The 11,552-nt window shown below is 42.5% G+C and overlaps 1 protein-coding gene across 1 annotated transcript; it reads right to left on the bottom strand.

The window, feature by feature from the left end:
• Positions 1 to 580: 580 nt before the first annotated feature.
• Positions 581 to 2,989, bottom strand: LOC131429041 (uncharacterized). Its single transcript, XM_058593091.1, has one exon. The coding sequence runs from the start codon at positions 2,987 to 2,989 to the stop codon at positions 581 to 583; it is 2,409 nt and encodes an 802-aa protein (XP_058449074.1).
• Between the last annotated feature and the right edge of the window lie 8,563 nt (positions 2,990 to 11,552).

Genomic DNA, 11,552 nt, shown 5'->3' with positions numbered 1-11,552 from the left:
TTTTGCTTCAGTCGCGCAGGATTATCGTCGAAGCAGGTCCAAGGAAGCAGTCCGTTGGACGACCCAATGATGATGGTTGGGAGTTAGAACTGGAGATTGGTCATTGTCAAGCGGGATTTCAGTTAACGGCCTTGAGTTAACGATGTGCTCCACTTCAATCAGTATGTTCCGTAGTGTTTCATCTGTTGGCGAACGATTTGGGAGTAACCTGTCTAGATTTTGCTTGACTCTCCCACGCTCCACCCATATGAGGCGACATGGGCGGAATGAAGCTCCATGATGTGTGGGATGTGACGAATACAGCTGATATCTTATCGTGGTCTAACTGGTCGAACTGCGTCCTCAATTCCTTATTAGCGCCCACAAAGTTTGTACCGCGGTCGCTATAAATAGCATTTGGAACTCCTCTTCTAGCAATCACGTTGCGTAGAGCCATAATACACGAGTCAGTAGTGAGTGAGTGAGCGACTTCCAAATGGATGCCCGTACAGTCAAGCAAGTGGCTATAACCCCCCAGCGTTCTTCCGATCGGCGACCGACAGATACTGTCATTGGCCCAAAGTAATCCACTCCCATGTGACTAAAAGGTCGACTGTAGGCAGCGAGGCGTGACGGTGGCAGGTCGCTCTATTCCTAGCGGCGCTAGCGGCCGAGCGCGTTCGTTTTTACAGAATTGACAACTGTTGCGGATCGATTTGTAGACGACTTTCAATCGAGGAATGTAGTAATGCTGTCTCAGCTCATTTATTGCGGTCGCATGGTTTTGATGAAGAAATCGCTCGTGGACATTCTTTATTAGCAATTTGGTTACGCCATGACTTCTAGGAAGGATGATTGGGTTTGCGACACTGCTGCTGATAAACTGGCAAGCACCCGTTCGTCCTTGATGTCTTAGAGCTCCCTTCTCATCAATGAATAAACGGAGCGCGGCTAGAGGACTGCCCTTTGGAAAATTCCTTTTCGAAAGTTTGCTTGAGTTCACAGACGTAGTAGCGATCTCGTCACTGTAAACGCTTTCTCGAGCAATTCGGTATAAGTAACATTCAGCATCAAGTATTTCCTCGCGTGTAAGGGATCCGTTGATTCTAACAATGTTTCGTATCGATCGTTGCATGTTCCGACTGGCTCTGAACACGTAAGCAGTAGTCTTCAGAAGTATTGGCCATCGACTGAATCTGTCCACAGCAATCAGCGGTTCAGGGATTTTGAAATGGAGTTGTAGGTGTGGGCGGATTTCCGTATGTGTGGCTCCAACGAACTGCAAGGGAGCTGGCCATTCTTCTTTCATTTTCCAGAGGAACTCGGGTCCGATGAACCATCGGCTTGAACTGTTCAAACAGGACGCGCCTTTCCATTTAGTTCCTTCATCAGCCACGTTGAGTTTCGATGAAACCCAACGCCATTCACGGAGGTTCGACGTTTCCAGAATTTCGCTGATTTTCACCGCGACATATTGACTGTACCTTCGATGATCCGAGTGAAGCCAGCACATAACGTCTCTGGAATCTGTCCAGAAGTAGCGTTTTCGAATGGTAATCGAGAGAGAACGCTGCATTGTATCTGCTAGTCTAACGCCGATTATAGCGGCTTGTAATTCCGAACGTGGTATGGATAAAAATTTCAACGGTGCTACTCTGGTTTTTGCTCCAGCTAATGCACATTCCACTGTGTGCCCTTGTTGGTATCGTAGGTAGACTATCGCCGAGAACCCGTTTTCACTGGCGTCTACAAAGGTATGCATTTCGACTTCGGTGGTTCCCTCAGCTGAAGTGAAAACCCGATAACATCTTGATATCTTCAGATCAGAAACCTTGGGGAGAATACGTAACCATATGAGCCACTTCTCGAAATGTGAGTCGTGGATATGCTCGTCCCAATCAATGCATGCCCGCCAAATCTCCTGTAAAAGGGTGTGAAGGAACATCATAAAATGACCGATTAATCCGAGCGGGTCAAAAACCATCATTAACGTCCGCAAGATCTCACGCTTTGTCGGCCGTTTCCTTCCGGATAACAGATCTGGATCGTGACGGGTAGATAGTTTGTACGTGAAGCAATCTTCTGCAGTATCTCCCCACATTCCCAGAACCTTTTCGGTGGTACCCGTTTCGCCAATACACAAGCTCTTTTCGTTAGTCTTTTCACTTTTTAGTGCATCTACGACGTCCGGTGAATTTGAGACCCAGTTTCGCATTTCGAAGCCTCCGGATGCATGGATCATTTTTACCTCAGCTGCTAATTGAGTGGTCCTATCGATCGTCTCAGCGCTAATGAACATGTCGTCAACGTAGTGCTGGTAAATTATCGCGTTCACGGCTTCTGGGTAGTCATGCTCGAACTGCTTTGCGTGGGTGTTTTTAACAAATTGAGCGGTACTTGGAGAGCAGCATGCTCCGAAGGACATGACTTGCATAACGTAGATGCTAGAGTATTTGTCAGATTCGTTTTCTCTCCAGAAAAAACGTTTGCATTGCTGGTCTGCAGGTCTCATTTGAACTTGGTGGTACATTTCTCTAAGGTCCCCGGAGACAGCCACACGGAACTCCCGGAAGCAAATCAAGACAGATAGAAGTGACGTCAAGTTGTCAGGCCCTTTCAGCAGCACTGAGTTCAAAGAAATTCCGTATGAAGTCGCGGCTGCATCCCAGACTAGTCTTATCTTATCAGGTTTGTTATGATTCACTACCGGGAACATTGGAAGATACCAGATTCGGTCATGTGGTTCCTCTAATTCATCTGCGGTATGTTTTCTGACGTAGCCTTTCGTTACGTATTCGTCGATTTTCGCCTTTAACGCTTGTGCTAGATGGGTATCCTTTTGCATACGCCTTTCGAGACATTGATATCGTCTCAGTGCCATCTGCTTGCTATCTGGAAGCCTGACGTTATCATATCGCCATAGAAGGCCCGATTCGTAACGCCCATTAGCGCACTTGGTCAGTGTTTGCAACAACTCTTCCGCTCTTCGGTCGTCGTAGGATAATCGCATACTTTCTGGTTTGCTGACAGCGAGGCTCTCCAACGAGAAGTATTGTTTGATGGCCTCGTCCAGATCTTCATTCGGTTTGGTTTCACATTGGCAGAGTCGAACGCTGCTTGCTATCTGGAAGCCTGACGTTATCATATCGCCATAGAAGGCCCGATTCGTAACGCCCATTAGCGCACTTGGTCAGTGTTTGCAACAACTCTTCCGCTCTTCGGTCGTCGTAGGATAATAGCATACTTTCTGGTTTGCTGACACCGAGGCTCTCGAACGAGAAGTATTGTTTGATGGCCTCGTCCAGATCTTCATTCGGTTTGGTTTCACATTGGCAGAGTCGAACGCTGTGATGATTTACACAATCGCCGACCTTCGTTCTCGAACAGTTTCCGTAGACCATCCATCCTAAACGAGTTTTAACCGCTATGGGTTCGTTTGCTTTTCCTTCGCGGCATTTCAAGACATTTCCTAACTCAGCGTGGTCAAGGCCGATAAGAAGTCGTGGACTGATATCTCGATACGATTCGATCGGCAAATCTTTTAGATGATGGTACTTAGCTTGCATCTCGGACATGACGAGCGTCTGCGGCCGCATTTGTAAATCACTGACAGTATGCACTTCGCGAAGAGTAAACGTTTTTGAGGAATTTGACGCACTTGAGATCTGAAATTCAACCCTTTGAGACATGGCTTCCATTCTGTTCGTACCTCCGGTCCATCGCAAACATAGCGATTGTGTTGGCCCTTGGATTCCTATTTCGTCAGCTAAACTCTGCTCCATAAGCGTGAGCTCTGAACCGTCGTCTACAAATGCGTAAGTACGTAACGTCTTCGATGGACCCCGAAGAATGACTGGTACAATCCTGAAGAGAATTTCTGACTGACCTTGATGCACGTTACAGCTGGTGTTGGTTGCTTGATTGCATTGAGCCCGCGGAGTATCGGTAGTCCTAGCTGATGTATGCTTAGTTTCGTTGTGAAGGAGTGGATTATGGAGATACGAACAACCGTCAACACCACACACCTTTTTCTGCTTGCACGGACCATTATGCTTCCGTAAACACTTCCGACAGATTTTGAAATCCCGCACTACTGCCCATTTCGAATCATAGCTGAGCTCCTTGAAACGTTTACACTGCGCTAAAGTTGAACAACTCCCCTTACAGGCCACACACTCTTTTGAAACGAAGGATTGCTGGTCTGTCTGTGTTATCTGTAGTTTACCTACTGGATGACGTTCCTCCTCGGAGTGGAGATTCAGAAAGCCGTCTTTCTTCGTTGCTCTTGAACGGTAATCGCTGCATACGGAGACCGAAACGACGCTTGCATCCTCGGCAATACACCGTAACCACACGCTGAAGTCCAAGAGGTTTGGAGTAGGATTGTCACGGCAGCTTCTTGCCCAATCTAGCTTTAACGTTGGCGGCAGTCGTTCCACCAGCTCGTACCTCAACGAAGCGTTATACAAGAAATCGGCAATATCGCAGGCTTCTACTGTCGCAACAAGATTTTCAACACTAAGCGCAAACTGGATTACGGTATCTAGTTTTTCGATATTAGGAGACGGCAGAGATCTAATTTTTCTGACAATTGCTTGTATGATGGCCTCCGGCCTTCCGTACAGCATCTTGAGTGTAGTCATAACTCCTTGTACGTTCGATGGGTGAAGTAATCGACATTTGACCGCTTCCAATGCCTTTCCTTTTAGGCATTTCCGCAACCTGAGCATGTTTTCCTCGCTCGAGAAACCACAGAGTTGTGTCGATGAGTTGAACATAGAGAAAAAAAGCGGCCAATCCTCGGGGTTACCACTAAACTCTGGCAGATCTTTCGATACAGCTTGTCTAGCAGCCAGCTGGCTTCGATTTAGAGTATACGTAGCATCCTCGCTTTCGATTCCGGTCACAGGCGGTGTTATTCTTTGTCGCGATTGGGGTACTGGGGTGGATCTCTGTCCAGGAAAAAAATCCAAGCCATTAGAGATGGTTCCGGCCTCTCTTTGATTCGCGGGGCGCGAACGTATAGTCGAGCTAGCATTCGGATACGCTTTCATATGAAGTTGCTGTTGGTTTACATATTGTTGTTCTATCGAATCTCGCGATTGGGAACGCTGATCGAAGATCCTATCCTGCCACACGGGACATCTGATTCTTTCATACCGCTGTGCCTGCATTCCGACTATCGTTACTCGTGGTTCCGTAGTTTTTCTAGCATCCGTCAGTCCGCGCTCAGGATTCAGCGTGCCCGCAGGTTGGCTCGGAAGAGGGTGTACCATTGAGTGAGGATTTACGAAACTGTTTTTCGCCAAATTATTTACCGAAGACCGCACTTCGTGTTCGGTGCTAAGCAGTTTGTTAACTGATTGTGTTAGATCCACATCGACATAATTTTCCAGTGACTTGCGGGGCACTTTACCGAGTCCTCGGGGTTCTTGCGATTTAGGTAGTATTTGAGTATCATCTGGCTCTATATCCACGAGACCTGAGTCATCGCCGCATTCTTCGGTATCTTCTATTCATTGTTGCACCTTCGCCAGCTGATCCGAGTTGCTCATCAACGATGAGGTTTCACTCTCCAATTCCTCCAACAAGTTGTATTTCCGTTCCAAATATTGCAGTTGACACTTTCTCTCCTCCTCAAGCCTTTCAAGTTGTAGCTTGATTTTCCTTTTTTCACTACATCTACTTGATTTCCCAATTGACTTAGACGAAACGGAGACGTTGGGGGGTGGATTCTGCTTGCAGGCATTCTCACGGCTCACATGTACATCTGTATCGGTTAGTTTTGCACTAGGGGTGTTAATATCAATCACATAGGTGCATCTGGGGCAGCATCAATTTATTTGCTCAATTGACTGGCTAACGTCGACGCACGCGACGTTATCGGACTCATCACACAGACCGCAACTACTGACTAGGGTTTCGCGAACGCGACGAACGGGATTTCGCCTAACGAGTGCATCGTTTTGGCTCTTGACATTGACTGGTTCGGTCTTGCCTTTATTTATCAATAGGGTATCAGATGTTTTTATAATTTTCGGAGTGGCTCCTCTTGCGCTACTCACCGCTTTGGTAACGATTACCTTTTGATTTGGATCGCGAGCAGCGTCGACCGCCGACTGAGACCAACTTTTCTGTCGGATTACCGTCACCGGCACTGTCGCCTCCAGCTGGTTTGACTGGATGACATTATCCGACTGCTTCGTGGCCTCCGGGTGAACCGGTATCGTCGAGTTTTTACTGCTCATAGCCGCTTCATCAATATTGGTTGCACTACCTTTGTTGCTCGCGGATCGTCGCATTTGAGAACTGTTGCTCGCCATTCCGTTTGCAGAAATGCAAAATTTAATAAATTTGTTGGCGATAAAAAAATCGTATCTGCGTTTCGTGAAAACTTTTATTGAAGAGTTACAAAATTTCTAGAAAAGGGAAGGATTTTTATGTAAATTCGTATTTATAAATAGGAATAACTTACTGCAGTGTATTTTCTCTATCGACCAACAATTCAACGAAGAACTGGCTCGATTTCTATTCCTGACCTTCAGATATAACAAATTTTACTTTTTATCATTAGAATAATAAGTTTTAGAAATTTTACCTTAGTCTTTAAGTTTTAGTTCAACACGATTAGATTAAGTTTTAAATTATATAGTTTTAAGTAGATCAAAATTCATTATTTTCCGGCTTGAAAGCTTGCACTTTTACTTTTCATTTCTTCTTCTTTTACTTTTCGTTTTCTTCTTCCCGTCTTTCGTCAACATCCTTTGACATTTCGACAGCCGATCCCCTTGTCAGTCGACGGGTGTGGACGGCGTTTCTTCTGGTGTTTTTACGCAGGGGTGGACTGGATCCGTCGATCGACGTTGCGTTCTTAACAAGCACAATGATTAGTCTCGGAATGTCCAATTCGAAGGAGATGTTCGTCTAATGTGTAGTGATTGGACATTACTCTAGACATCACACGAATGAAATCCCTACTCACATCCAGTCCCCTGAACCATGCCTTTGTCGATATTTTCGGAATAATTGAGTGCATCCACCGACCCAAATCATCTCTATCCCAAGTAGCTTGCCAGTGCTCTTTGGGGAGATGCGCTATACAATTCGTTGAAAGCAATCGGTCTCTTATAAATTTTACTCTGAATAGCACCACATTTGGCTAAAATATCGGCTCTTTCATTGACTGGAATGGAGCAATGAGCCGGGACCCTGACTATAGTGATTAGATAATTATTGTTCAATATGTCGTTCAGGCACTGTTTAATTTTGCCCAAGAAAAACGGTTAATTCTTGCCAGTCATGTTTGAGCGAATAGCTTCAATTGCACTCAGAGTATCTGTGAAGAAAAAATAATGGTTTGGAGATAATGTGACGATTACACTCAAGCTATAATGAACTGCTGCTTACTCTGCTATATGAACAGGTGCAGGTTCTTGAAGCTTGAATGAGGCCGAAACATTATTATTGAACATACCAAACCCTGTCTTCAATTCGCGATCCGTCCATGTAATACATTTTCTCAGAATCAATATGCCTGAACTCACTTGAACATATTTTTGGGAATTCCATGGAGCGTAGGTGATCCAGAATTCCACGCACTTCGCGTTGCATGGATATGTCGAAAAATAAAGTTGAGTTAGGGACATTTAGGATACCGACACGGATAGGAATATATCTTGAAGGGTTTATTTCCTGGGACATATGGTTAGAATATACTGTCATGAATCTTGTTTGAAATTGAAGCCCGACTAGCCTCTCGTAGTTATTTATAACCAGGGGATTCAGTACCTCACATCTCATTAGCAGTAGTGATGAAAGCTCCCAAAAGCGATTTTTCAATGGAAGAACTCTCGCCAGAACTTCAAGACTCATTGTATGTGTCGAATGCATGCAGCCTAAGGGAATTCGCAAACAAAGATACTGAATTCGCTCTAGTTTGATAATATGAGAGTTTGTAGCGGAACGAAAGCAAACGTATGCATATTCCATCACTGAAAATATCGTTGTTTGATACAATATTATTAGATCTTGCGGATGAGCACCCCGCTAAGATCCGGTTATTGTTCGAAGAAAATTTACTCTTTGTTGGTATTTCGTTATCAGATATTTAATGTGTCCTCCATACGTGCATTTACAATCGAACCACACCCCGAGGTATTCAAAAGTTGAAACCTGTGCGATCATTCTTCCCATCATATGGAGCTGAAGCTGCGCGGGATCATGCTTTCTTGAAAGGATAACCATCTCTGTTTCCTCCGCAGAGAATTCGATACCCAGATGAACAGCCCAAACGGACAAGATGTCGAATTGATGTCGAGTAAAGAGATCAATATAATGCACTTGGACGTGCAGGAGGTCTGGGGATCCGTGTAATGCTACCCACATTTGAAACTGTCATGTTAAAATTGTCGCAAATATTATATATTAGAAATGATCTGTTATCAGTATAAACGGAACCCCACATAACTCCGTGCGAATTGAAATCTCCCAGAATCAATCATGGAGAAGGAAGGGATTCTGCCATTTCATTAAGCTGTCGCTGTTCAACTTGAGCTCTTGGATGAATATATACCGAAGCTATACAAATGTCTATTTCTTTAATGTTTATTTGACAAGTAACAACTTCTATACTAGAAGTCGAAAGAATGTTTAATCTATAAAAAAAAATTTTCTTAATTCCTAAATGTACTCCGTCATACGGAGAGTCTCTATCGAGACGCATAATGTTAAAGTAATTACAATTTGTAGCTATTTTTTATGTAAGCCATGTTTCGCACAAAGTAAATACATCACTTTTTTGATTATGCAATAAAACTTTAAATGAATCAAGTTTTGACAGATTCATGCTAGGATTTCGAATCAAATTTTCGTTCATGGATTCATCCATTACATTGAATTTTGAATCAAATTTTCAAATTATACATGAAATCAACAATATAGAACACTCAATAAAAAGGGAAAAAATCTTCTACCTTGCAATTGTTGTCTATCTCTGTTGCACTGTCGTGTTGAACCTCGTTTCGCTAGATGTACTTGTTGGTGGTATCTGGACGTTGATACAACGCTGAAGCTCTCTCTAGCGATAAAATACGATGTGATGCTACTACTACCTGACACCAAGCAGCATTCTCTTTTATCCACTGACAGAGATTCTCTTTTATCCACTGACAGAGGATAACACCAGGGCATGTCACCGGTGTATATCCGCGTTTAGTATAGCAGTGAAAGGATCGAGTTGTCTTTTCTCCTTCTTCATTGTGATCTGCACCGATAAGCTTCTGCTGATGTGCCCTCGCACCTCTTCGATGTGCCTTTGCACTCTCTTGCTCAGCTTTAGTGACTGTATATTGTGGCCTGGGTAGAACTTGGGATACGCCCTTTGTTGTTTCCTTTACCAGCTTGGATCAGCACTAGGGCTCTCTTATGCAGCACGACTAAACGTTTTGACGGTTGATGCCAACAGGACCCTACCTGTAGTCCAACCGTTGTCGCATTTAACGTGTGTAAAATAACTACCGTTATAAAACTGTGTACTGCCAGACACAACCTCTTCGGTTGAATAATTTTCATGAAATGAGCTCAGTCTTTTTATTATTGAAAGGTTAGGTCTGAGGGAACTGGGCTTATCTTGGTTTACAGTAAAGGACAATTTCATATATTCAATGGGTAAGTAAACAATGAAACTGTTTCAACAGCGCTCTATACAAATTGGGAGATACGTAAATTGAAAGCTAGAATGAGTCAAATGATCATACTGTCAGAAACCCTTGAAAATTTTGTTTGTAGTTTCGTTTCATTTCAGGTATCACTTCGTAATAATGCCAATGGAACTTTTCTGTACACAAATGTTTACAAACAATTCTTTTATTCTAATGGAAGACTGAGTATCATATGGAACAACGCAAGAAACATGTTCGATGTTCTATTTAAATTTGGGTGATGTTTGAAGAAATATTCTTAGGATGCTATTCAAAATATTCGACTTCGGTATCCGACTCCATTATAGCATACATTCTTCATAAAGCTTTAAAGTGAAGCTGTGACTTGAACATTCTATGACATTGTGAAAGTATTTAAAAAAATGTTGTATATCTCTAAGAATAAAAATGTTTTAAAAATAACAAATAAATGTTAAGAGTAACAAAAAAACGATTTATATTTTAAAAAGCGGGGTTTACAGTCTTATATAGGTAAGAATGTATTCATGTCATAGTCACCCTAATTAAATGGAGACGCATGGTTGCAAACAACGAAGACTTGAAATTTCCGAAATATTATAACCAAAAAATTGAAAACAAGGCATCACTAATTTTTGGGTATGTTACCTGCAATGAAAACAAATAAATCCTATTTTAATCCACCTAGTGGTGTAATGATGCCTTTCTCGTATCACTCATCTATCTATCTATATATATAAAAATGCAGAGATCATTCTTTGTAATCGCATCACGTAAGAACGGATGGACGGATTGAGATGCTTTTTTTTTTGTTTGATCAGTTTTTACCCCCACCGGGTTCGTACATCAAAAAAATTAGGAAAACTTACCGGAAAAGTGGGAAAAACCAATAAAGTTATTTTGTATGGACAATGGAATTTTCCACTGAAAAAGTCGCCAATGCTTGCTAGATCTACGGTTGATGTTTAGCGCGCAACGAGTTGCATAAGTGTTTGACCGTCGAAGAAAAGAATACTAGATCGTTGAAAAAATCGTTTGGCGCGCAAAGATTTGTAGTGGAGATTTCCCGTGCATCATTTAGAGCCACGTGCTTAATTGGGTATTAAAACTTGACAAATGACTCAATGACGGAATGCATATGACTGTTTTCTAGAAAACCGTTGTAGGCAGCAGAAAAAGTTCTGATATCATTTACCTGTTGATAAATTGTGATTAATGATAAATATTGGCCATCCCGGCCTAACAAATCAGTAAATTTTTGAATAAATCAATGCAAAGTTTGTGCTGTAGAAGCGTTTAGGTCAAGCTAAGAGATTTTCCGTGCAGTTTGTTTTCTAATGATTTAGAGTATACTAAGCCTCTCTAAGCAACCAAAGGTCCACAGTACATGAAAAATATCCACTTTATTAGAGCTCTAAAGTTTGCGTGGCACTTTTTGGCAACTTAAACATACAGAACAAGTTCTGAGAAAACTTTCCCGCTGCCTTAAAGCTGTGCAAGGAACTGCTCTCTGTTCAGAGAATTGACTCAAAGGATGAGATTACAATCTATGCATTTGATAAATTTTTGCTTAACAGAAGTGTTTCACATTTTCACATTACTTTTTGGTGATATTTCTTTTTTGGGCAAAAGCGAATGTGTATCGAATTCTATTGATTGTAGGTTAAGTAATCAGAAAAATAAGGTGGCAATCAGAAAAATAAGTGGCTATCAGATATCAATGTTCAAGATAATTACCATAATGAATTGAGACTGTCATTTCATGTTGCATATTCTGTGAAGAATGTTCAAACTGGTAAGATCAATATCAAATTACAATTTAAGCGTCGTCTCCAAGCAATCAAAAGTTCCACAGTACCTGAAAATATCCACTTCATTAGAGCTCTAAAGTACGCA

Source organism: Malaya genurostris, chromosome 2, assembly GCF_030247185.1.
Source record: "Malaya genurostris strain Urasoe2022 chromosome 2, Malgen_1.1, whole genome shotgun sequence".
Classification (NCBI taxonomy): domain Eukaryota; kingdom Metazoa; phylum Arthropoda; class Insecta; order Diptera; family Culicidae; genus Malaya; species Malaya genurostris.
Note: the sequence above shows the minus strand (reverse complement) of the source record. Positions and strands in the feature narration are given on the sequence as shown.

What these genes read in the sequence shown, in the direction of transcription:
- LOC131429041 (XM_058593091.1), bottom strand. Translation starts at nt 2,989, where the DNA reads ATGCGATTATCCTACGACGACCGAAGAGCGGAAGAGTTGTTGCAAACA.